This window comes from Thermobia domestica, chromosome 9 (assembly GCF_964235325.1).
Source record: "Thermobia domestica chromosome 9, izTheDome1.hap1.1, whole genome shotgun sequence".
Classification (NCBI taxonomy): domain Eukaryota; kingdom Metazoa; phylum Arthropoda; class Insecta; order Zygentoma; family Lepismatidae; genus Thermobia; species Thermobia domestica.
The window spans coordinates 92096655-92124605 of NC_137462.1; the positions used below are offsets into that span (position 1 = coordinate 92096655).

At 35.2% G+C, this 27951-nt stretch overlaps 2 protein-coding genes across 2 annotated transcripts in view; both read left to right on the plus strand.

The window, feature by feature from the left end:
• LOC145694853 (uncharacterized) overlaps positions 1-27951 on the plus strand; it is a 301347-nt gene that overhangs the window by 239551 nt on the left and 33845 nt on the right. The window contains exon 6 of the mRNA XM_081771548.1: positions 19625-19770. Within this exon, the coding sequence (XP_081627674.1) occupies positions 19625-19770 (146 nt within the window). The remainder of the gene's footprint in view (positions 1-19624; positions 19771-27951) is intronic.
• LOC145694855 (thiosulfate sulfurtransferase/rhodanese-like domain-containing protein 3) lies at positions 3622-4588 on the plus strand. The gene has a single exon (XM_081771551.1). It carries the CDS (start codon positions 3731-3733, stop codon positions 4436-4438), a length of 708 nt encoding a protein of 235 aa, XP_081627677.1. The 5' UTR covers positions 3622-3730; the 3' UTR covers positions 4439-4588.

The window sequence follows — 27951 nt, forward strand, 5'->3', positions numbered from 1 at the left end:
GAAACGAAGGCAGATAGAAACATGAAACCTTTTGGAACCTTCAAGGAACTTAAAAGGCAACATTATGCTGAGAAGGAGAATCCCCCCAAGGGGGCTAAAGGGGGTTACTGGGGGTAACTCAAAAATTTTAAATAGCAACCCCCATCGTGTGGTACCTCGTTTGAAAGGTATCACGTGTATTGACCTCTTCTGGAAAGTGCATGTTGATTGCATGTCCGTAGCCAACATGGCTGCCATCCGTAAACTATGATCGAAGAAACATTGCAAACCTGTAAGCAGAGAGTAACATAGTATGATTTGGAACATACCTCATTAATGCAGGAGATGCTCGCCCACTTCCTGGCACCGCCCACTTCCTGGCAGTAATGTAAACGTTGGACGAACTCCTCTCGAACACGGGTAAAAGTCATTACCGGTATAGAATGACAGGCATCAACTATGCGTTAGCCCAACTCCGCAATGCTGTTCGGCTGCGTGCGGAACACTATAGTCTTCAAATAGCCCCAGAGAAAAAAGTCGGGTGGAGCAAGGTATGGCGAACGGGCTGGCCATTCAATGGTGCCGCGACGACCAACCCATCGTCGCGGAAACTCACTATCTAAATAGCCACGTACAAGGCGGTGAAAATGGGCAGGACAGCCGTCATGCTGAAAAACGGGCGGAATCTCTCCAAATTCTTGCGGATTCTCTTCCATTGCCTCGACAATCAACGGTGCAATAAAGTCTTGCAGCAGCACCAGGTACTTCTCACCCGTTAATATTCCATCGATGAAGAGGGGCCCGATTATGTGATTACCTAAGATACCCGCCCAGACATTCAGCGACTCTGGGTGTTGAGTGTTGCCTTCACGAAATACATGAGGGTGTGTGTCACATCAATATCGGCAGTTATGTCTGTTGACCTTGCCATTCAAGTAGAACGTACTCTCATCGCTGAAACACACGTTTGTCAGCACAATGGTCCCACGTGCCAATGCCTCACACATCTGCTCACAAAACTCGATACGCATATCGGGATCATGTTCACTTAACTCCTGGACCATATGTAGTTTGTATGGATGGAAGGTATGTTTTTTTTAATATTCTGTATGTCGTTGTGCGTGACACACCACACGTTTGAGCCACAGTTGTTATGGACTGTTGAGGATGCACATTCAGCTCCGCCAACACCTGTATCTGTGTTTCTTCCGTAGCAACACTAGGGTTTCGAGGCTTTGGGGCATTGGTCACACTGCCTGTCGTAAAGAATTTGATTAATAAATGGCGTACAGAAGAAACACTAATTGGGTTGCGCACATTGAACAACCGTGCTGTTGCACTGTACGAACGATTCGTAGCACCAAAGAGTAACACAATTTCAATTCTCTGTTCAAGAGACCACATTATGTATGCAATGTAGGATGGTCAAACGCACCAGCACAAACATACGTCTACGTCCTTCATACCTACTGTTCCGGGTTGTAATGTAGCGCACTGTTGGTCGGAAAAGCACATCTGATAGTGGTGCACGAGTAAACAGAGTAGCTTTGCTAAAGTACGTGTGTCCAACACCAAAGCGCCACCACGGGCAACTCATCGTCATGAACTACATCTCATCGTCCGTAAGAGTAGCAGTTCGACAGTAGCGCAATGGTAAAGTATTGGTTCAGTACACGTGCGGTCCGGGGTTCGAGCCTCGGAGGGTTCAGATTTTTCAATAATAGTATGGTACTCTCTTTTCTATCGGTTTCAGTTCAATTTGCATGTTTTGTATTTGCAATACTGTTATAGTGTTAGTTGTGTGGTATGTGTATTGTGCATTTGTTCCGAACTAGACCTACGTTAGACTTTAGAGTTTGTTGTGGACACGGTCTGGTCTCTATACGCGATTACTTTTCCAGCGAGGTAGCACACGATGGGGGTTGTTATTCAAAATTTTTGAGTTACCCCCAGTAACCCCCTTTAGCCCCCCTTGTGGGGGATTCTCCTTCTCAGCATAATGTTGCCTTTTAAGTTCCTTGAAGGTTCCAAAAGGTTTCATGTTTCTATATGCCTTCGTTTCTTCTGGAGACAAGCTTTAGTGTTATTCGTTGAACGCACTTCGACCGTCTTTTACGGATGGCCGCCATGTTGGCTACGGACATGCTAGCGACTTACAATTTTCACAATTGGTCTTTACTCGTGATTACCTTTCAAACGAAGTACCACACGATGGGGGTTGCTATTTGAAATTTTTTAGTTACCTCCAGTAACCCCCTTTAGCCCCCCCTTGTGGGGGATTCTCCTTCTCAGCATAATGTTGCCTTTTAAGTTCCTTGAAGGTTCCAAAAGGTTTCATGTTTCTATCTGCCTTCGTTTCTTCAGGAGGTGGACCTTAGTGTTATTCGTGGAACGCACTTTATATATTTTCATGTTATATTGAACTTTACTTGTAAATCTTTCTGTGCCAAAACTACATTAGAGCCAGAAAAACTATTTCACCAAATAAATCAACTGAATTAAAAACAAACTTGGCGTCATATACAACATTGTTTATCTTTCCAAGAAAAAATAATTTGTCTATTGCAAGCTGTTAATGGAATCTTTATGAAACAATAAAGAAAAATAATCCAAATTTGTATGAATAAAGCTCAACATATCTGTAAACTTAACGTTTGTTAAACATTCCTACACAATAAGTTCACGGGAAAAAAGTAGAGGCGGTATGTTTTATTACGATTTTGACTCGACATACCGGCTATCTAAATGATGAGATGCAGTGAGGGTATGTTGCCTAAAAGATTGCATTTCTATTTACGTAATGACTGAAAACCATTGAACAGCTTTTCTGTAGTAACGGGGGGGAGGTATGGAAAGACTGATCCCAGCCAATAACTTTCTGAAAAAATAAAATATCCCCTTATGTTGTATTATGGAGAAATATACACGAAAATGCTCAAAAACCGGTTGATAATATTAACAATTTCCTGCGGGAAAACTCCAGATCCCCCACTCGACTGTGTAGTATTCCAAACCTCTGGAAGCCCCCACAGCAGACAATCCCTACATCCGACCATGCTCAAAACAGTGCATTTACATTTTAAGGCAAGAAGGCACACACACACATACATAACAAAGAAACAATTCAATATGGCACCTGAAAATGCAAACTAGATGAACTTATTTGAAGACACCTACTTTTAAAAACAAATGGTAGGGAAAAGATAAAAAAAAATGTTGGTGTTGTCAACTTAGAAATTATTTCTACATAAGAAACAAAATATTTTTACGTGCAAAGGTGTTCGTCAATTACTGTGTGTAGAAATGAATTCGTTAAAGTATTTAGCACCTACTTTCCAGTGATGGTATGTTTTAATCATTGAAAAAGCAGAGACGGTATAACCTTGATCACTGAAACACCAGAGGCGGTATGGCATACCACCGCATACCGTCTCACTTCGACCACTGCTTGATACTAGAAACTACCAATCAAAAATTTTACAAATCAATTCGAAGCTGAAGTTCATTCGTGTATAACTACCTCAACCAAAAATCACAACTCTAGTCAAGCATTTGCATAAATAATTGGTGGAAAGTATTTTAGGATTAAGAACATACGAAATGCGAATCGAAATAGTATATGTTAAACAACAACAAGAAGAAAATAACAAGATGAATACAATGAAAGAAAATTAGTTGTTTGTGGTTCTTAAAAAATATTAATTTTGGACTTTTATTTAAAAGGTTACTAACGTAATGATTTCTTTCGTAAATGACTAATTTGTCACAAATTATGCTAGGCTTTGGTTTGATCAGAAATTATGTCAGGCAATATCGGAAATCATCAGTTCTGTTTACATTTACAAATAGAATATTTAATGTAAATGGCGATGTTGTGGTTAATCGTTCCTACCATAGCGAACCTGGAGACGCTGCTGGGGGATCACCTCCTCATAGATATTTGGAATCTGCCCTTAAGACAATGTGGCAGGAGCAGTTGCAACACGCCAAGGAAAACTGTGAAATGCCATATGAAGAGATTGTGAAGCTTCATATGAAAGGTAAGATTCAGCTCATTGATGTCAGAAACTACGAAGAAATCAGTCGAACAGGACATCTTCCGAATAGTGTTCATATCCCGCTATCGGATCTCAAGAAAGCTTTAGAAATGTCACCACAAGAGTACCTAGAGAAATACAAAACCATCAAACCCGATAAAGATACCATTATAGTGTTCTCTAGTGATCATGGAAAGAAGAGTGAGGTAGCTCTTCACAGAGCCCGTGAGATGGGATACTCAAAAGCATGCCATTACAAAGGAGGTTACCGCGAATGGCTGAAGAAATCCAAGAACTTATTCGCAGCAACTGAAGGAATGACATCATCATCCACAACAACCTCTTCGACTCCTGACAAATCTTCAGATGCTTCAAAAAGTTCAACTCCTTCGTCGTCTTCTTCAACACCTTCGCAAAATTAAAATGTCACAGTGGATTCCAAGATTTTTGTTAATAACAACTTTCTATAATTTTTTTCGAGATCGTAGGATGAATTATTATTTTTTTATTGTCTATTTTGTAGATTGTATTTTGCTTTGGAATATCGGTAGTAAAACTGATGTTATTAAGGTAGAAAATTGTTCTGATAATCATTTCAAAATATGCTTTAGGGTTCAGTCTCATATTGTCTGTAATAGTTCTTGCTGATACAGAACTGGAATAAGCACCATCAAGTTATTGGTACTTTACATTCAGAAATATAATCTTTACAACTTTCTCAATTTGAATAGTTCAATTAGAATACGATAAGGGAATCCATAACTATTATTTAATTACGAGTATACTAGGTGGAGATTTCAGAACAATTACAGTTTATGTCAAACACTGTTCAATATCAATATCAATTCAAGTGGTTTGATTCAGTTCGTTCAAAACCTTGTACTCAAGTTATTAATTGCTGATGGAGATACAGTCAAGATGAAGGTACAGTGTTTGGAAAACGCTGCACAAATAACTGAATCACGTTGTGGTAGTTCTGGTCATGTAACTATCACTTTTGAAATACGAACACACGTTCATACTTTGATAATACTCTATTCGTTATAAACTTATTTAATTACAATTGTAACAAGTTTAAAATCCTTTATAAAATAACTTAAAATCTATTATTCACGAAACACACCGGAACGCATTGTTTATGTTAATCAGCTATAACTATTTTAGTCAATTGAGAACTGAATAACTGCTAGTGTCAAGCAACTTACGGTCCATACTGTATTATGAACAATTTTATTTAAGATTTTGTTGCGTAGTCGTAAACGTTGTCAGTTGATATTTTTTGCTATCTTGAAGAAGAAATTGAATATTTAACGACAATACGAGGGTTGTTACAAAAGTTCTAAGCCTACCTATGAACGCAGCAGGAACGGATGGTGTAACTTTTCAACATAGTTCTCTGACGAGTCAACACATTTTGCCGATCGATGTTCAAGTGCGTTAGTGCCACTGGTAGAAAATTATTTCTCGAAGGCGTGTAAAATTTCATCTGCTGCATGCATGAGACCATCAGTGTCAAAATGGAAAGTTTCCAACTTCTTGTTGAGCTTTGAAAAGAGATGAAAGTCCATAAGGTACCAAGTCAGGCGACTAACTTGTGTCTAGGAGCATTGTCTTGATGAAGAAGCACACCTGTTGTCAGTTTCCCACGACGCTTCTGTCGAATAATATCATGGAGCCGTCGTAGAAAACCTGCATAGTCACTGTTCGTCCCTTTGGAAGATATTCCACAATTACTGTCCTCCCCGAATCCCAGAAAACTGTAGCTATCACTTTTCTAGTTCAGGGCGCCGATTTGGCCTTCTTCGGAGGGGGAGGGGGATGAGGTGTGTTTTCACTGTTCGGAACTTCGTTTTGACTCTGGTTGGTAATAGTGGACCCAGGAATAAGCAAAGTTTCCGCAAGATGGGTGCTAAAAGTTTCCTTACCTGATTGTCCCTTGAAATGTTGCGTCTGGTAAGCTTTTGATCAGGTGACGAAACTTTAGCACCCATCTCGAGGAAACTTTCCCCATTCCCAGATGCTGGGTGACAATTCGATCAACGCTTGCAGTAGATAATTTTCCTGATCGTCATTCTCCGACCATTCATGACGATTTTCCGCATTTTGTTAATGTTCTCCTGAGTTAGTGCTTCCACGGGCCTTCCTGATCAAGCCTAATATTCAATGAAGGTTCTACCCTCTTAAATTCAGCTGCCCATTTCTTTACCGTGGCATATGAAGGAGCACAATCACCTAAAGTAGCAACCATGTAGGCGTCGGCGTGGATCTCCTGCGGCTTTAAACCTTTCCTGTGAAGATATTCAATAACGCTCTCGCCTTCAATTTCTCCATTTGGTCACACTTTGCTCACTCTTTTGTTTTTTTGAACCTGTAACAACATTAAGATCAAATTTGATATGGCATCACAGGAAGGTTCAATAAATACAACCTAGAAGTATTACATGTCCAGTTCTAATATTTCTTGGTTAGGCTTTAAAATTTCAGTTTAACGTCCCACAATTATGCCCTTTAGGCTAAGGGGGACAATGATTAAGACAAGTGTATTATGATGGAAGAATTGGTGGAATGAGAAAGTGGGAGGAAACAGGAGTACCCCGAGAAAACCCACGGACACGATATTATAAACCACAAACTTACTTGGCCGAGGATCGAATCAGTGATCCCACGCATAAGAGGAAAGAGCTCTACCACTGAGTCACCATGCCTTCCTCTGGTTAGGCTTAGAATTTATGTAACAACCCTCGTACATGAAATGCTTGCTCTTCTACTCTATATGCCGTGTTATGACACCGCTTCTAAATAATGAAGATAATCCCTGCTCTCTACATGCCAAAAAAGACAAATGTTAATATGATAGTTTCCTTGTATTTTACTTCCATTTGTCCATTAGATTTGAGTTTAGCGCCCCTTTCAGTAGCGATGTTATGGGACATGGACCTATAGCTTAACTTTGGAACCAAATCAGAGAGTTTCTCGTTGAGAATGGAACCCGAGTCTCCTACGCCAAAGGCACGCACATTAGTTGTATAGTCACGAGATAGCTCCTATGCACTTTCATGAATAGCATTCTAACTGATAGTGAAATGCATAAATGACCATTAAGTTCCATCGCTAGTGCTACACATTACGGTGAGAGCATTATTAGTATATAACAAATAACTACTACCTGTGTTCAACATGCATACACTTTGCTTGGATTTCAAAATGCTTTTACAAACAAAACCATGTTAAGTTTACCAACGCTAGTCGATCTACATCGCCCTACGAAATGTTCTAAAATTAAATTTAAATTTGAATTATATTTATATACTAGCTGAATATACCCATTCTTTGCATGGGGGCTGTATTTGCAAGTCAATGCCTGTGGGAGTATCACCATTCATTTCAGTGACTGCGCAAACTATGGATTTGAGACTAATATCGGTCATTTTGGATTACTTTTACATGCCTCGGTATTCCACTCCCCCGTGCCCGGTGATCCCCAGCCCGCTGACGAATAGGGTGAATTTGAAAGTTAATGCGATCGGAGTTTTACCATTAGTAGTAGAAAATGGATCGATCTGGCTCATAATAGAACATACTAGAACAACTCACAAGCCCCTGGGAAAATGACCACCGTACACCGTGAGCCCACGGTCTTTTACGACCTCCATTTTAGGGATGAATTTATTCCCTTTTATGAGCACTTTTTAGGGGGTGTATTCGTTCTCTTTTACGAGCACATTTTAGGGGGTGAACTCATTCCCTTTTATGAGCATATTTTTCAACCCTTATTAACACATAGCAGAACATCAGACTACGTAACATAACGAACACATAGAAGAGAAGATAACACATAACACTACGTAACACACAGCAGAACAGATAAGAGTACGTAACATAACAAGGGTGTACTCGTTCTCTTTTATGAGCATATTTTTCAACCCCTATTTTAACATAGGAGATAACACATAAGATTACGAACACATAGAAGAGAAGATAACACATAACACTACGTAACACACAGCAGAGCAGATAACACATAAGACTCGTTCCCTTTTATGAACACTTTTTCAGGGGTGAACTCGTTCTCTTTTATGAGCACATTTTAAGGGTGAACTCGTTTCCTTTTATGAGCACTTTTAACCCCTATTTTAATTACGAACACATAGAAGAGCAGATAACACATAAGAGTACGTAACACACAGCAGAGCAGATAACACATAAGAGTACGTAACATAACAAGGGTTCAACCCCTATTTAAACATAGCAGAGCTAATACAAGAGTATGGCTTATTTTCCAACCCCTATTTTAACATAGCAGAGAATACATAATATTCATTCCCCTACGAACACATATAAGAGCATAAGACTACATAACATAGCAGGGTGAACTCGTTCTCTTTTATGAGCACTTTTTAAAGGGTGTACTAGTTCTCTTTTACGACCTCCATGTTAGGGGTGAACTCGTTCCCTTTTATGAGCATATTTTTCAACCCCTATTTTAACATAGCAGATAACACATAAGATTACGAACACATATAAGAGCATCAGATACGAAACATAGCAGGGGTGAACTCGTTCTCTTTTATGAACATATTTTTCAACCCCTATTTTAACATAACAGAAATGACATAAGAATACATAACTCATTCCAACCCTTATTTTAACATAACGAGCAAAGATTACAATCGAACACCCACGGTCTACAGATAATCATTTTAGAGGGTGTATTCATTCATTCTCTTTGATGACCATTTTTTCCACCCCTAATGAAATTACATAGGAGAGCAGATAATACATAAGATTCGTTCCCTTTTATGAACACTTTTTAGGGGGTGAACTCGTTCCCTTTTATGATTACTTTTTCAACCCCTATTTGAACATTTTAACATAGCAGAAATGACATAAGCATGTCCTCAAACTACTGACCATCGTGAACAAAGGTCAAACTCGAAAACGAAACAATATATCGAGGTGCTGTTTCCACATTTAGCAATTGGTCATCAAAAAAGTACTGACCATCAAGGTCAAAAATTAAAACTCGAAAACAGAGCCACATTTAGTAATTGGTCATCAACTACTACAAGTTCCAAAAATAATGATCATCGAGGTCAATGGTCAAAATACTTAAAACCCAATAACTCGAAAACGAAGCAACGTATTGAGGTGCTGTTTCCACATTTAGTAATTGGTCATCAACTACTACAAGTTCCAAAAATAATGATCATCGAGGTCAAAGGTCAACATACTTAAAACCAAATAACACGAAAATGGATCCACATATTGAGGTGCTGTTTCCAAATCTAGTAACTGGTCATCAACTACTACAAGTTCCAAAAATAATTATCATCGAGGTCAAAGGTCAACATACTTAAAACCTAATAACACGAAAATGGATCCACATATTGAGGTGCTGTTTCCACATTGAGTAATAGGTCATCAGGTACCACAAGTTCCAAAATAGTGGCTATCGAGGTCAAAGGTCAAAATACTTAAAACCAAAAACTCAAAAATGGATCCACATATTGAGGTGGTGTTTCCAAATCTAGTAACTGGTCATCAACTACTACAAGTTGCAAAATAATGATCATCGAGGTCAAAGGTCAAAATACTTAAAACCCAATAACTCGAAAACGGAGCCACATACTGAGGTGGTGTTTCCACATTTAGTAATCGGTCACCAACTACTACAAGTTCCAAAATAATGATCATCGAGGTCAAAGGTCAACATACTTAAAAACTAATGACTCGAAAACTGAGCAAAATATTGAGGTGCTGTTTCCACATTTAGTTATCGGTCACCAAAGACCACATGTCTCAAAAGTGTCAACCATCGAGGTCAAACTCGTAAACGTAGTCAGCAAGAGATTTCTGTGACCTATTCAATTTTTTTGTTCCAAGCAGAAAAAGTGAAGAATGAATAAATTTTAGTGACTTATTTGCTATTGTACTAACGAGTAAAATACATAAATGCAAAAATATATATTTGTCTTTTTGGACTTAGACGAGGAAAGAAAGTCTAAAAATAATTGAATCGTTGAGCAATAGGCAGTACCTTAGCAATACACCTGTTAGGTAACGCATTCATAGCGTTGCTTAAATATCCGCAGCAACATGGAACTGAAAACTTCTCTTACTTTGATATAATCTCTTCTTCTGCTGTGATTCAAAATGGTCAAGTATGCTCTTTCTTCTTTTTCTCTTTAGTACGCAAATTGCTATGTAGTCTGTTCTACACAATTATGACTCAACTCTGGTTTGTTAAATCTTACGTTGAAATATTTTATAAGCCTTACTTAGTGACGGGAGAGGCAATTTAAATTGTTCTCTGGATGACACAAAAATAATACAAAATGCCGTAATACAAAATGGTATAAAAATACCTAGCTTGTTATAATGAACCTTCTTCCCTTTTTTTCGTGCTTTTTCTGCTTGCTATAAAAGTGAATAGGTCAAACAAATTTGTTTTTCTATGGTTGGTACAGAAAGTAGACCTTCTACGCTTTTTTAATTGCAAACAAAATTTATTCATTCTTCAATAGGTCAAGCACAAAAAGGTTAGTTACCATTGACCTTCTTTGCTTAAGCCACTCAAATTTATTCTTTCCTTTTTCTGATTGCTATAAAAGTGAATAGGTCATACAAATGTATTCCTTTGTTTGTTTAAAGAGTACAACATGGTCAAGAAATTGGGTAGACCAAAAACACAAAAAGCTATAAGATGGTGAGGTATTTAAAGTGGTATTTCCTTGCTTTTTTCGATTTGATACAAATTTTTCAAAAAGGTATAAAATTCTAAATCAGTTAAAAATGGTTCTCGTTGGTAAAAAAAGAAATAGAACACCCCAATAAATGGCACGAAAAGTATAGAATGCTGATCCTTCTTCTCCTTTTCTGGTTAGTACAAAGTGTTAATTCTTTCCTTTTTTCTGCTTGACTAGTTAAAATGACCCTTCTGATTGGTACAAAATTGTACAGAAATATTGAACTAGTTAAAATGGTCCTTCTTCACTTTTTTTCTGGTTCATACAAAGCTAAATACTCCATTCAAATTTGAGTAAAATGGTTTATGTTCGCTTTCTCAAATTTAGCCCTTCGTTTTGTTTAAAATAATACAACATGCACTAGAAATTCTAAGCTAGATAAAAATGGCATTTCTGCTTGGTACAAAATGGAATAGATCACTTAAATTTATCCCTTCGTTTATTTAAATAGTTAATATGGCATATCTTTGCTTTCTTTCTTGTTACTCCATCCAAATTAATTTTTGCGTTACAGAAATTCTGCGCTAGTTAAAAAGGTCTTTTTTCGCTTTTTCTTTCGTTTATTTGAGTAGTACAAAATGGTATAAAATACTCAACAAGTTAAAATGGAAAGTAGAACACCCAAATTTGTTCTTTCGTTCATTGAGCTAGTATAAAGGTACCTTCTTCGATTTTTCTGGTTAGTACAAAAAACAGGTCACTCAAATTTGCTCCATCGTTTGTTTAAATAGTACAAAAAGGTACAGAAATTCTCAGTTAGTTAAAATGGGTCTTCTCCGCTTTTTCTGATTAGTACAATTTTGTTCTTTCGTGAAAATACTCAGCTACAAAATTAAATAGCTCACTCATATTTATGCCTTCGTTTATTAGACTAGTTTAAAATGATATAAAATACTCAACTTCGGTTTTTCAAATGCATTACTTCGTTTAATTGATTTTAGAGTTGACACAAATTATAATTCCTTTGTTTATTTGAATACTCCAAAATGGTGCAAAACTAAATACTCCATTGTTTATTTGAGTAGTAAAATTATATAAAATAGTCCTTCTTCGCCTTTTGCTGAGCCATTTCTCATTGGTACAAAATTGAATAGGTCACTTAAATTTATTCTTTCAGCTAGTTCATTTTTTCTCGTTGGTATAAAAAGTAGAACATCGAAATTATTCTTTCGTTACAGAAATTATGAACTTGTTAAAATGGCTCTTCTTCGTACAAAAATAGAACATTCCAGTTGGTACAAAAGAAAATAGTCCACCTAATCTTCACTTCTTTTTTTCTAGTTGGTACAAAACTAAACACTCTATTCCTTCGTTTATTTGAATAATGGCCCTTCACTTTTTCCAGTTGGTACCTAAGGAAATAATCCAATCAAATTTTTCTGGTTCGTACAAAACTAAACACTCCATCCAAATTTGAGTATTACAAAAATCAAATGAAATTCTGAGTTAGTTAAAAATAGTGCTTCTTGCTACAAAATTGGAAATCTCACTCAAGAGACCTTCGTTTGTTTAAATAGTACACTTCTGAGCCGGTTAAATTTATCCGATTGTTTGTTTATTTAAATAGTACAAAATGATTTAAAATACGCCGTTATTTCTCATTGGTGCAAAATTGAATAGGTCACTCAAATTCACCCCTTCGTTTGTTTAAATATTAGAACATGGTCTAGAAAAAATGGCATTTTTCATTGGTACAATATTCCTTCGTTTATTTAATTAGTCAAGAAGAGTTAAAACAGACCTTAGCACAAAAAGGCACATAAATTCTGAGGTACTTGAAATGGCATTTCTCGTTGATAGAAAATTGAGTAGGTTCCCTTTGTTTCTTTAAATTCTCAGCTAGCTAAAATGACTAAAATGACATACCTTTGCTTTCTTTTTCGTTAGTCCATCCAAATTATTTTTTCGTTTATTTTGAATAACCCAAAACTGTACAGAAATTCTGAGCTAGTTAAAAATGGTGTTTTTTGATTTTTTTCTCGTTAGTACAATAGCAAATAAGTCACTAAAATTTATTCATTCTTCACTTTTTCTGCTTGGAACAAAAAAATTGAATAGGTCACAGAAATCTCTTGCTGGCTACGTTTACGAGTTTGACCTCGATGGTTGACACTTTTGAGACATGTGGTCTTTGGTGACCGATAACTAAATGTGGAAACAGCACCTCAATATTTTGCTCAGTTTTCGAGTCATTAGTTTTTAAGTATGTTGACCTTTGACCTCGATGATCATTATTTTGGAACTTGTAGTAGTTGGTGACCAGTTACTAGATTTGGAAACACCACCTCAATATGTGGATCCATTTTTGAGTTTTTGGTTTTAAGTATTTTGACCTTTGACCTCGATGGCCACTATTTTGGAACTTGTGGTACCTGATGACCTATTACTCAATGTGGAAACAGCACCTCAATATGTGGATCCATTTTCGTGTTATTAGGTTTTAAGTATGCTGACCTTTGACCTCGATGATCATTATTTTGCAACTTGTAGTAGTTGATGACCAGTTACTAGATTTGGAAACAGCACCTCAATATGTGGATCCATTTTCGTGTTATTAGGTTTTAAGTATGTTGACCTTTGACCTCGATGATCATTATTTTTGGAACTTGTGGTACCTGATGACCTATTACTCAATGTAGAAACAGCACCTCAATATGTGGATCCATTTTCGTGTTATTAGGTTTTAAGTATGTTGACCTTTGACCTCGATGATCATTATTTTTGGAACTTGTAGTAGTTGATGACCAGTTACTAGATTTGGAAACAGCACCTCAATATGTGGATCCATTTAAGAGTTATTTGGTTTTAAGTATGTTGACCTTTGACCTCGATGATCATTATTTTTGGAACTTGTAGTAGTTGATGACCAATTACTAAATGTGGAAACAGCACCTCAATACGTTGCTTCGTTTTCGAGTTATTGGGTTTTAAGTATTTTGACCATTGACCTCGATGATCATTATTTTTGGAACTTGTAGTAGTTGATGACCAATTACTAAATGTGGCTCTGTTTTCGAGTTTTAATTTTTGACCTTGATGGTCAGTACTTTTTTGATGACCAATTGCTAAATGTGGAAACAGCACCTCGATATATTGTTTCGTTTTCGAGTTTGACCTTTGTTCACGATGGTCAGTAGTTTGAGGACATGCTTATGTCATTTCTGCTATGTTAAAATGTTCAAATAGGGGTTGAAAAAGTAATCATAAAAGGGAACGAGTTCACCCCTTAAAAAGTGTTCATAAAAGGGAACGAATCTTATGTATTATCTGCTCTCCTATGTAATTTCATTAGGGGTGGAAAAAATGGTCATCAAAGAGAATGAATGAATACACCCTCTAAATGATTATCTGTAGACCGTGGGTGTTCGATTGTAATCTTTGCTCGTTATGTTAAAATAAGGGTTGGAATGAGTTATGTATTCTTATGTCATTTCTGTTATGTTAAAATAGGGGTTGAAAAATATGTTCATAAAAGAGAACGAGTTCACCCCTGCTATGTTTCGTAGTCTGATGCTCTTATATGTGTTCGTAATCTTATGTGTTATCTGCTATGTTAAAATAGGGGTTGAAAAATATGCTCATAAAAGGGAACGAGTTCACCCCTAACATGGAGGTCGTAAAAGAGAACTAGTACACCCTTTAGAAAGTGCTCGTAAAAGAGAACGAGTTCACCCTGCTATGTTATGTAGTCTTATGCTCTTATATGTGTTCGTAGGGGAATGAATATTATGTATTCTCTGCTATGTTAAAATAGGGGTTGGAAAATAAGCCATACTCTTGTATTAGCTCTGCTATGTTTAAATAGGGGTTGAACCCTTGTTATGTTACGTACTCTTATGTGTTATCTGCTCTGCTGTGTGTTACGTACTCTTATGTGCTATCTGCTCTTCTATGTGTTCGTAATTAAAATAGGGGTTAAAAGTGCTCATAAAAGGAAACGAGTTCACCCTTAAAATGTGCTCATAAAAGAGAACGAGTTCACCCCTGAAAAAGTGTTCATAAAAGGGAACGAGTCTTATGTGTTATCTGCTCTGCTGTGTGTTACGTAGTGTTATGTGTTATCTTCTCTTCTATGTGTTCGTAATCTTATGTGTTATCTCCTATGTTAAAATAGGGGTTGAAAAATATGCTCATAAAAGAGAACGAGTACACCCTTGTTATGTTACGTACTCTTATGTGTTATCTGTTCTGCTGTGTGTTACGTAGTGTTATGTGTTATCTTCTCTTCTATGTGTTCGTAATCTTATGTGTTATCTCCTATGTTAAAATAGGGGTTGAAATATATGCTCATAAAAGAGAACGAGTACACCCTTGTTATGTTACGTACTCTTTTGTGTTATCTGTTCTGCTGTGTGTTACGTAGTGTTATGTGTTATCTTCTCTTCTATGTGTTCGTTATGTTACGTAGTCTGATGTTCTGCTATGTGTCAATAAGGGTTGAAAAATATGCTCATAAAAGGGAATGAGTTCACCCCCTAAAATGTGCTCGTAAAAGAGAACGAATACACCCCCTAAAAAGTGCTCATAAAAGGGAATAAATTCACCCCTAAAATGGAGGTCGTAAAAGACCATGGGCTCACGGTGTACGGTGGTCATTTTCCCAGGGGCTTGTGAGTTGTCCTAGTATGTTCTATTATGAGCCAGATCGATCCATTTTCTACTACTACCATTGATCTCAGCGACCGCGAAAACTATGAATTCGACACTAATATCGGTGATTTTCTACTACTTTTACATATCCTAGTAAACGCCCCCTGAGACCCCCCTGGTTCGAATTTTAAAAAAAAAACGTTTCGTCTTGGTCTGTGGTCTGGATCAAGGTACCCGTGACCAAATTTTGGTAACTGTCGGTCCACTCGTCTGGTCCCCAGGCCACATAGACAGACAGACAAAGACACAAACTCTTTATTTTATTTATATTAGATTCTGTCAACGTAGATCCTTCAAACTCCATAACCAAACTTCATAACCTACATGAGACGATTTACACAGCTTTCAGAGGATTGGCCATAAGGTTAAAAAAATATACATATTCTAATTGAATATGAAACAAAAAGTATTTTACTGTACATTTTCTTTAGTTTTTAATGGTAACTTTTGCGTTTTTTAAGTCCTCCCGAAACGTGTAGTATTATGTAGTAGGCCTATTTAGTGAGAAAGTTGTGAGTTGGCAATACTGTGTACAAACAGGTTATTATTTGTAAAAACAATAAATATATAAACAGGAAAATGAATCGTTTTACTCAGATTTGAAGTCTGTAGCACACTAGACCCAAAATTGACAAAGGGAGGTAAGAATGTATATGAAAAACAAATCAATAGCAAATAATATCCCTCTCTCTCTTTTTCTCTCATACATGATCCGTAATTTCACGTTTAGATTAATCCCAGAACCAGAAGTCTAGTATCGACTGGGTGCTACGTTTACTAAGTAAAGAATTAACAGTGAGCACGCTTGAAAAGTAATATTTATGACCCATAACGAAAGAAAAAGAAGAAGAAGAAAATTAAAAGATGACAGAAGCTAGTCTGTGTAGTAGCAGAATAAATATCTACCTCATAAATTAAATAGTGACTTCAACTTTCGCCTATTCAAGATTCGCCTAATAACCTCAGGCAATGGAATTTACAGATGTTAACTCAAGAGAAAGTGTAGGCGAATCGTGAATACAAGATTTGCCTAATGCGAAATTATGTTGGTAGTAATGACAGGAAATAACACAAAAATGTGTACTAGTTTATAAACTTAAAAAAGTATATTTAAAATGCACTTATTAAAACAGTATAAGCACAATTACAATATATGACTAGATATTATATCTTTGGCATCGAGATATAAAAATGTTACATGAAGTTACTAAATGTATTACGGGAAACACAAAATGAAGTAACATAAATTCTACGAGAGTTTGATTACATCATAAAATAAAATTAAACAAATCACCAAGAATCAGTATAAAGCTGAGAACGTCTAATCGCAGCGCAAGAATAGTTTCAAGAGGAAATGCAGATTTTTAATTAAGTGCAAACTTTTTAGGGGACTGAACCCGGAAAATAGTAACTTGCAGGACAGGTTCTTTTCATCAGGCATATCCTAAAAATGTCCAGATATCCACCTTAAGTTTCACTCAATATGGCTGCCATATTTAATTTGGCTCCCGTCGTGTATAAAACAATAATGTTTTCCTTGATTTCTTACCTTAGGTTCAATCACACAGTCTTAAAACTTATAACAAAATTTAATTAAATTTTTCTTTTGTTTTATGTGTAATACATCTCTGTATATTAGGTAGATATAAAGTTACAAAGATAGAGTAGACTTAACTTTGTATCTGTTGTTTTCGAGTGTATTTTTCTAATTTTTTAAAAACTCTTTCATAAAGAAGGCAGATTTCATTAGTCAATCAAAATGTTTAAATGCATGAAAGTACAGGAGGAAACATGAACGATGTGATACTGTTTTTACATGAATTTTCGGGAAGTGACACGTCTTTGTCTCTCTTCCAGAAAAGGAAGAAAACTTGTTAGATAGGCCGTTAATTACAATAGGTTGTGAGTATATTCAACAATTCTACTACGAATCCTGTGGGATAACATTTCCAATTACACTTTCATGCATCGCATGATGTTGACACACTGGCTGTTTATATATATTTCACATACAGAAGACTTCTTTTACACCAGTCTTTATTTCTCAATTGTACCTATAAGAGCAAGTGGGTAATATTTTCGGTAATCAAATTTTGGGAGTGCGAAAACAATAGGATGAAAGTGGTACGTTGCCGTTATCTTAATGTTGAACAGCCATGAATATTTCGAAGCTTCTTTATTTTTTTTTTTTCAGAGTAATAGGAATGTTTCCTTGTCCTGAAAGAAACAGAGTTTATTATATGAAATCTAAATTACTAAAATATAAATGTTCTCCTTGTCGTTGTTTCAACGACTTTTTTATTTTATTATTATTATTATTATTATTATTATTATTATTATTATTATTATTATTATTATTATTATTATTATTATTATTATTATTATTATTATTTACCTGAAGCAGCAGTGGGTCTGATTCAATGCAACCGTATCGTTTGTGTCCCAACAGTGCACCGTGCCAGAGATAGTTTTTTTTTTGTCTTTTATTTTCTATAAATTATTTCTATCGTTTATAAAAAACTTAATTTTGCTTGAATAACGTTTTCTCTACGAACTATTTTGCTAATAATGCCCCATTATTCTCAAATGTACCATATGTTGCTATATCAATTATAATTATGGCATGTTGACATACTCTATTTATTTTTTTACTTATATAAATACTATATGTATAAAAAAGCAAGGAAATAAGAAAAAATACGCTTGAAAGAAACACGGGTACAAGATCAGGACTACTCTATCATTTGTAACTTTATATCGACCTGACCTACAGAGACGCATTATATCAAATAAAGGCAATTGTATTTAGAAAAGTATTTTGTTATAAGCTCCAAGACCATAGAATTGAATCTATTGTAAGAAATCAAGGAAAACATAAACGGTTCTATAGACGGTGGAGGACAACTCGGATATAGTGGCCATATTGGATGAAGGTCAAGAGGGATATTCGGAATATTTAGAATAGTATTATACTTGATAAAAGGGAACTATCCTGCAAGTTTCATTAAACTACAAATTTTAGCTGGATTTGTCAAAAATTTTCCCTACATACTGAATTATTTAGTAAGAGCGCGAAAATAGTTTCAAGAGGAAATGTTGACTATTAATGAAGTGCAGGGCTACCAACATACGCGAGCTAAACCAAGGTTTAAGAAATATTTAACTTTCGCCTAATAAAATTAATCCTGTGTCATTGCTTTGATTGACGTTTGCATAGCTAGGAGGCTTAGGCGAAACTTGAAGCCCCGAATTAAATATACATAATGTTAGGAGTCTCGACTCGTGCTGCTAGAATTCGAGGAATTCCATATTCGAATATTTGAATAGTCTAACAAAATTCGTTATTCGAATATTCTGACAAAATTCGTTATTCGAATATTTTAACGAAATTCGTTATTTGAATATTTAAACAAAATCTGTTATTCTAATATTCTAACAAAATTCGTTATTCTAACATTCTAACAAAACTCGTTACTCGAATATTCTAACAAAATTCGTTATTTGAATATCCTAACAAAATTCGTTATTCGAATATTCTGACAAAATCTGGTATTCTAATATTCTAAATATACATTAGCTATACTTTTTTCTTTAACCTACAGAACGCATTTTTTGAACCAGAACATAGCATATGGAACAATGCATCTTTATTGACAGTAGAAGTGACTAAATTACTTGACTCGTCCACTAATTGCTTGTTTCGAAATGCATGAACGGCAGAGGTTACCAAAACATTCCGTTTTTGTCTATATAGTAGCCATTTCCTGTTCCTTTTTTTTTTTAAATATATATATATATAATTCAAAAATATAATAATTTTGAAAAATTAGCATTTTATTTCTTCAGTCAAATAAGAATGGGGGGAAAATATTATCATTATGACTTTTGCATTTGTTGCTGTTTGGAGCCTATTTTAATTCTATAACACGACATTGTATTACATGCATTATTGGGTTCTGAAGGATAAAATCTTATTTTTTCGGTAGTTCTTTAAGTTCTCCTCTTTTATTGCTGTTAAGTTGCAAAATTAGGTTAAATAGATGCGAAAGGTCAGAGGACTTTCAAGAGAATAATTGGTATGATGTTTGGTTGCAGTGACAAGATACGTTACAAAATCCTCTTTATTTATTCTTATGTAATGTCCCTTTGTAATTCATAGCATCTTGTGATTTTATTCCCATAACGTGAGTGTGTGTGTTTCTCTTCTTCCAGGTATCCGTTATATGTTGACGGCGGAAATGACGTGGCCTTCTACATTCCATACGATTCAAAGAAGAAGGTTACTTTCCGATACAAAGTACGACTGCCTCCGTATGTGACCTGTAGCCAATGTGTCATCCAATGGACTTATTATACTGGTGAGTCATTATTGTCAGACGAGAAAAAAAATACCTGAACAAATGAATGTAGAGAACATTTGCATTCATCTGATATTATGGCCAAAGTAAAGTAATTTGATGCATTTTTGTATCTTGCAAATTTACTCAATATTAGAAACCGCACTTGGAATGTAAAATTGAGTTGAGTTTATGAAACACGGTTAACTCTATGTACAAAATTTATTCACTCCTAAATGAATTTTCTTAAAGCTGATACTTAATTAAATTAGTTTACCATATCCAAAAGCTATAGAAAACATGTTAAAGTCGTTATCGGGATAAAATTGATACATATTTCTGGAATCTACTTCCTCTGGAATTTACATCATTTACAGTGTGTTCATACCTAGTTACGTCACCCTCTTGCATCCAAAAGCAATAGATTCATCTCGATTTATGAAAATCGTTATTCATTAAGGTGAAATTTAGTCATGACAGCAAAAGATTTCTATTATATAGAACAGAGTAGCCCATGCTGAATATATTCACATATAAATTAACTAGACGAAGAGCATCCCAGGAGAAAGGAACAGTTCTTCCAGTAGCCAAATTGACACAACTTAAACTTATTAGTAAGGAAGTTTGTGTTTACGTAGACCTTAAGTGAATAGATAGGTTAATGCTCGTAAGGAAGCAAAAATTGTAGAATTTTCAGATTTCTGTCAACAGTAAATCGAACTTCGAAATAAATAAAGAGATTTCAAAACTAAAAATGACGGTTCCCTTCTTTTCGTGTTTAATTTTCCTGGACCCTGCTTGCTTAAAGTTGAATTATATGGAAATGTAAACTAGTTAGTACTGATAAACAATAGTATGTACAATTTTCGTATAGAGAAAAATTTATGATCAATCTAAAGTCATAAAACTAGTCAGTGGTGAATTTATTTCTTTTCTCTAACATCGAAAAGTTTGGGAATCCAGTATGCCCAGTGTATCTGTTCACTAACGCAAATGGGATATTTTATGAGGAGGAAACATCTATTTTATGCGAATTTCGAACTCATGGAATAATGACTCCTATTCAATTAAAAATATAAGAAGAATCCAAAGATGAGATAGAATAGTGGTGCACACCCTTTTCTTTAGCATATACTTAATGATAACTCTCCATTGAAGCGTGAATTCCAGATTTAAGCTGTTCTGAATCCAAATTATAGGTAGCAATATCAAAAATAAATTATAAGGTAGGTGCAGGTAAATACGCCAAGTTAAGGGTACTGAAATTTTTACGGCCTTGATTTTCATGAAACAGAAAGAATAACACATGTATGTTACAGAGTAGCTTTTTCCGTGTGTAGAAAAAAGTATGGCAATGATGCGACACACTTCTATTTTGTACCCAAGGTAAAAGGAAAAAGTGTTACAAAGTGGCTTATTTACCAACACGTGCAGGTAATTACGCCAAGTCTAGGATATTACTAGAAACCTGTAATAAATCTTGCAACTCCTTACATCGTCTGTATTATACGAACTCAAATACTACTACACAACATGACTGAAGCAAAAAATAAAATAACCAAAGTGCAAGATGAAGATAAAAAGATAAATTGAAAAAAAACGATAATCTCCAAAGTTGAAATGAAATTCCAAACTGAAAAGTTTTAGTCCATAAGAAGATAAACAAACAGTGTCACTGTACTGTGACTTAACAAAAACTACACCGATATTACATAGAACATGTGGGATAAAAGACATCTTTGTCTTCTGCAGTCAGTTCTGCACAAGCCCTGGAGTATTTCGCTGCACCATGCTTGGTATTGATTTAGTAGCCATGGAATCACAAATACTAAAATTACACTTACAAAACAAAGTGTTTCTAGATGGGCACAGAATAAGGCGTACATTGGTGTAAACAATTGACAATGTTCTGAGTTAGCACGGAACTAGTAACGAATTCTTACCTCTATTGAAATAATAGTCCTTCTACGAAATCTTCTCGAAGCAAACAACACTGCATAGCATGGCGGTCTCAGCGCTGTCTCCCAGAGTACTCATCGAATCGGACTTGTCCAAGACTGTGTTACATACTGGAGGCGGATTGTAGCGGAGTTTGTCGGAAACGTCTTAGTACTGAACACTTGGCGTATTTAGCTGCACGCGTATATTCTTACAGTTACCTTAGAAGTTATTATTTATTAATTAAATAACCCAGGTTTACTACAAACAGGAGAACCATGTTATAAATTTAATAGCAGTGTGTTACAGTTAGCATGGAATAAATCTTATGCTATACTACAATTATTAACTATTTAATTTTACGTATCCGTAAGAAGTCAGTTTAGCATACACCGGATTGAAAACCACTTATCCAGAGGAAGCCTTCTTTTGTTTCCGCAAGTTTAATGGCCGGTGTTAATGTGTTACTTATCACTTACATTTTACCACTACTGCCTCTGCCAAGAATATCTCCGAAAGTTCATGAAGAATATATCAATGGACGAAAGTAAAGGTGACAATGGAACTACCGCCGATGTCGATAAAATGTGAAAACTCCTATCTGAAACGCTATTAAAGTGGGGCTATACGAGAAATAAATTCTATAATAATGATATTCTATAATATAAGTAATAAATTCTAAACTTCATTTTAAGTATAAAGATTAAAATATTATTCATCTTCGTTACTATAGCATCATCATCATTATCTAGGGTGACCAGATTCTGACAAGCGAAAAGTAGGACACAAATATAATAATATATGATAGTTTACTGCGTCGGCAATACGCATATCCTTATTACTCTTAAGTTAATCATTCATATTTGTTAGAAAGAATAACCAACAAAAGTATTGAAGAAATTCAACATAACTCCAAATACTTTTATGAATAACAAATACAAGATTGATGAAACAATATAAAACAATTTGACGGAGTAACATAGAAGAGTCACTTTAATGGAAAACGAAACTTGTTGAAGCATAAATTTGTAATGAAATATGAAAATAATCTTTTGAAGTGTTGAAAAGCACACTGGTCTATCATTCAGAAAAAGAGTGTTTCTGATTCAAAATATTATGAATAAAGAATGAAACATTTAAGTATTGCAAATAAGTGAACTCAGGACATTTTGAAAAAAGAAGGGCATTTCTCGAGTTTTTATGCGTCTTCGCAACACGCAGGACAGCTCTTTGAAAAACAGTACTGTACTGCGAAAATCAGTACGTCTGGTCACCCTATCATAATCATAGGTATTCTGCCATTACGGGAGGTCACTTGCGGCAACTGAGAAGCTTCCATGTTCTAAGGTCTTAACCTCTTCGTCCTCACGTGCGATATTTCTGTTTTGATATCGTCCATCAATTGTAGCCTACTTCTCGCCCTCCCTTTCAAGGGTACACAAAATGACATGGAGAACATACACACTGATGTATAAGCGAACCTAGAACACCTAGAATCTATTCCTGTATTGTTGGTATGGTGAGGGCCCAAACCAGCGTATGGATTAAACGACAGATCTTGTCTCTTTTTTCTCTTTAATTAAACATTTGTTCTCATGTTTAAACAATAAATTCAATACAATGTTGTATGCAAGGTAAATTATCATGATAATTCGTGTTAATTGATGTACTTAAGTTATATGAACTATAAAAGATTTGTCGTCGATGAAATCTACAGCTAATTTTGCAGTTGTTCTTACAATATCTACAAAATAAATTAAAGTGATCAAAAAGCTAAAAGTAATGTCCATTGGTTCAAATACCATTATTACAACTCACTTACATATATTTACATGTTGGCCTAAAAATATCGACCTGGCGAGTGGCCTCATAGTGAAAGCATGGAGATAAATTACGATAACGGAATTTCATGCAAAACAAGAAAAGCATATGGCAGTTTACTTCTCACCGTTCGATTACTTTCATTTATTTTGCAGATATTGTATTAAGGAAAATAATAAAATTAGAGCTTAAATTTCCGTAAAAAGAAGCACCTTTTAATAGGAAAGTTGTTGTACTCCAATATTTGACAATATTGGCACGCTTTTGTTTATTACAAACAATTGAACAGCTTCGAATTCATTGTAAAAGGAAGTGGATGTGGAATAAACAGAGTGTCTATCAAAATTCGTTTTTTGTGTGTGTTCAAGGAGAATTTCAGACAACCGCAGCATATGTAATAAGTTTTGAATAGTTATTTAATTCAGCTTATGGGATAGAAACAACTGAAAGCCGTAAACAATAATATTTTTCTGACCAAAGTAAGTACTTCTTAATTAAAATTGAATTAATTCGTAACAGTTTCCATAACGTAACGTTATCTTCCTCAGATGTTAATTGGCATATGTATATTCATATTAATGTCGGTAATAGAGACATCGTCATTCTCTATGTTCCTATTACCTACGTTCAGTGGCTTCCGGGCTTAAGCTCCCCCCGAAATCTGACTTACTATAGTCAAGTATGTGAAATATCTTGCAGATTTTCCACATTTTCAGGCAAAGCCAGCCCGAAAGTTAGCAAAGCCCCTCCCGAAACAAAATCGTAAATACACCACTGCCTACATTAATATGAATTGCCAATTCACATACGCCAATTAATACATATGCCAATTAACGTCTGAGGAAGATAATGTTACGTTATGGAAACTATTACGAATTAATTCAATTTTAATAAAGAAGTACATACTTTGGTGAGAAAAATAATTATTTAAGTAATAATTCCAGAATCAACATGGAAGGAATTACCGTAAACAAACTGTAGAAATGCTCCAAATTAGCTCCATGTCTTGCTATAAATATACAACAGTATCTACACATCCCTATTCAAGCTCACAAAAATACAGTAATTGGAAGTGCCAAAAGTGATTATTAAGCATTGAACGTATTTACAGTATTTTATTTTAAAACATGGAGTTTCTACCAGTGTCTCACTTTATATAGTTAAAAGAGATGTGTGAAGGTATTTTGGTGAGGGAAGGAGATAAAAGCAAGAAAGCTTCATGTATTGTATGTGACATTTTTAGTCTAGAATCAAGTTTTTGTTACCCGATTCCTCTCAGATTCTAAAACAATCATTTGTAGTCCTGGTGCATCGTCAAGAGTCGTGCATGTCGTCCTTGAGGTAAAGAAGCATTTCTTAATACTTTTGTATAGCACTTAGTGAGCAAACAGTTTCGGTGCAATAACATGAAACGTGTCATGTTTCATAATGAAGACTCCTCTTCAAAAATCAGGTTCTATTTTAGATGTAGAAAAAAGGTCAAATGTCATATGTATGTGATTCCTGTTTGTTTAAAGATAACAATATAAAAAATATACATATTACCTCGATTGAGTTTTTGTTTAAGCTCGAACTGTAATGTAAAAACATGGCAATTCATTATGATAACAAGCAAATTCACATATATCGTGTAGTATTCTAATCTAATATAGTTGCAGATGCATACGTTTTATTTTTACAAAATGCATGCATTGCATATTTATTAGCAATTTAGAACTTGCTACTATAAACAATTATATAGGCTATATTTACTTAAACGTAAATAACCTAGCTGAATAAGATGATTTGAACTTAACAAGTTGTCTACATATAAGCTTCTTCAACAGCATCATGTTGATTGACATAAACTGCAACAGATGTCGCGTGAAGTGCGTTGAAAACAATTGCATATCGGAAAACCTGTCTCCTAACGCGACTATGAAGTCAAAAACTAGTTTTACTTCTACGCCTATGTTGTTAAGGTGGAACAATTTGAAGCGATGCACACTTTCTTCTTATTTTCTTATTATTATTTTAAAGTCATCAATAATCAAGCAACCCCACTGGAATGCAGTTTGGCATAAACTGAATTTTATGTTCCGTAGCTACTGAAGAGTCATTATAAAAAATTTCACTCACGCTATGTAGCAACTATTCTTATATACAGGGTGTTCAATATACAATGCAACCTGGAGTTTGGGATAGTAGAACTTTTGAAACTGGAGCGATACATAAATAATGGTTATACCAAAATAAAGCTTGTTCATGTATATATTTTTAAACTAGGAAGCAACGATTGAAGTGCATTAGGAGCCACACAGTGTTGCCAGATGTATATATATATATATATATATATATATATATATATATATATATATATATATATATTTTTTTTTTTTTTTTGCAAAACATGTAAATTAGCTCATAACTCATCCGTATGGATGTTCTGTCGTTAATTTTCAGTTAGTTTAGTTGGAGTTGCGTGGAAACTATGGAGCAGAAGAAAGAACTTTTCATTTCCGCCGATAACTAATTGGATGAGGCCTCTGTAAGGGGAAATTAGGAAAATCGTAGTTTTCATAAATTAACACTCTGAATTGGTAAAACTAAACAAACTGAAAATTAATGACAGAACATCCATACGGATGAGTTATGAGTCAATTTACTTGTTTTGCAAAAAAAAAAAAAAAAACACCTTTAGTTACATCTGGCAACACTGTGTGGTTCCTAATGTATTTCGATCGTTGTTTCCTAATTTAAAAATATATACATGAACAAGGCTTCCTTTTGGTATAACCATTATTTGTGTATCGCTTCAGGTTCAAAAGTTCTATTATTCCAAACTCCGGGTTGCATTGTATATTGGACACCCTGTACCAACATGCCTTAAAATGTATATACTGAAGTATTTCTCCGCTAAATGTTCAATTATTCTCAAAAGTTCAATAATTCTCAATCAGAACTCCCTCGTGGCTAAGCGGTTAGCGTACGCACATTTGGGATGGGAGGCCCAGGTTCTATTCTAGGTGGGATCTCATGTCGTTCGGATTCCTTTAAGCTAGGTGCATATTTTATATACCCTCGGTGCTAAAAGGAACGCTAAGCTGAAAATAAAATAAAATTCTCAATTAACTTGACAAATAAAAATGTGTTTGTTCTCTCTTTTTCTGTGATAATCGACAAAGATGGAATCTGAACCACCGTAAAGCGTTTAATGCTCTTTCATCTGGAATCGAACGCGGAACCCGTGCACGAAACGTGCGCACGCTATCCACTAGACCTGCGTACCACTAAATTAACGATTTATTTAACCTTATAACATCTTATATTAATATCTTGTGAGAAATTCATATCAATTCGTGATAAGCAGTCTACTATCCAAGTAGCAAGACAGCTTTCGGACAGTTTGCGCGTATTGGCTTTTGGCTTTCTACGCTTGTACTTTCAATGCGTGCTTTCATACAATCTGCCTTTAGTTGTACTTGCAAGCGATGCTTTAGACTCTTCGCAGAACGTCATAGCGTTACTGGCCCTTCATTGGTTACTGACTTGTCTTGACTTGTAAAACGCTTGTGTCAAGCTTGAATGGAATATTGAATGCAAGGTTGCCACCATGTAACTTCGTCACTGGAATCCACTTTGCGGCATGCTAACACGGTTTCCAATCGAGCGGGATGCAAGCTTGACGACTTGAAATGCAAGGTTACAGCAAGCAGTTTGCAACTTGTCTCTGCTACTGGGGTATATTTCTATGTAGAAATGAAATCTAAGAATTGTGTGCAATTAGTTAGCACTAGTAGTCTTAAGAATCGAATCCTTCAATGAATCCAAAGCTACAAACCCTACTATTAACTCTATTCTAAATTGGCTGGAATTAAAAAGTAAAATAAAAAGAAATTTAAAGGTGTAAATCTTAAGAAAAGTATACATTAACAATATCAACTAGAACATTGGTTCCCAATTCCGTCAAAGTTATGGACCCCACTTTTTATTTTTATTTTTAAGGCAAGCTTAAGGATGCCACACGTTGTAAATTTCGGTATATGCGTAGAAGTAGAGTGGAATGGTTATGGTGATAGCACAATGTAACTATAAACAGCAATTATATTGCAAACATTTATTTATTTATATGGAATAAAGTTTATATATCAAAATCAAGAAGTCATAGGAAAGACCATGACTCGATTTGTTTCGGAAAATTCTTTCCACATCTGGTTCAATATTTGCTACTTTTCGCCTTAAATTAAGTTCAATTTCGAGGAGATTTTTTAAATTTTTATTCTTTAGGAAACAAAATATTGAAAATGTTCTTTCACGAAGATATCTGCTACAAAATGGAATTACAGTCATTGTCAAAAGTCTGAACACATTACTAGGTGATGTGCCGAAGTGATTCGGACTCCGGTTTTAAACAGTAGCTCCATTGCATTAGCCTCGGAGCTAGAAAAGTGCGTTGAACTGAAT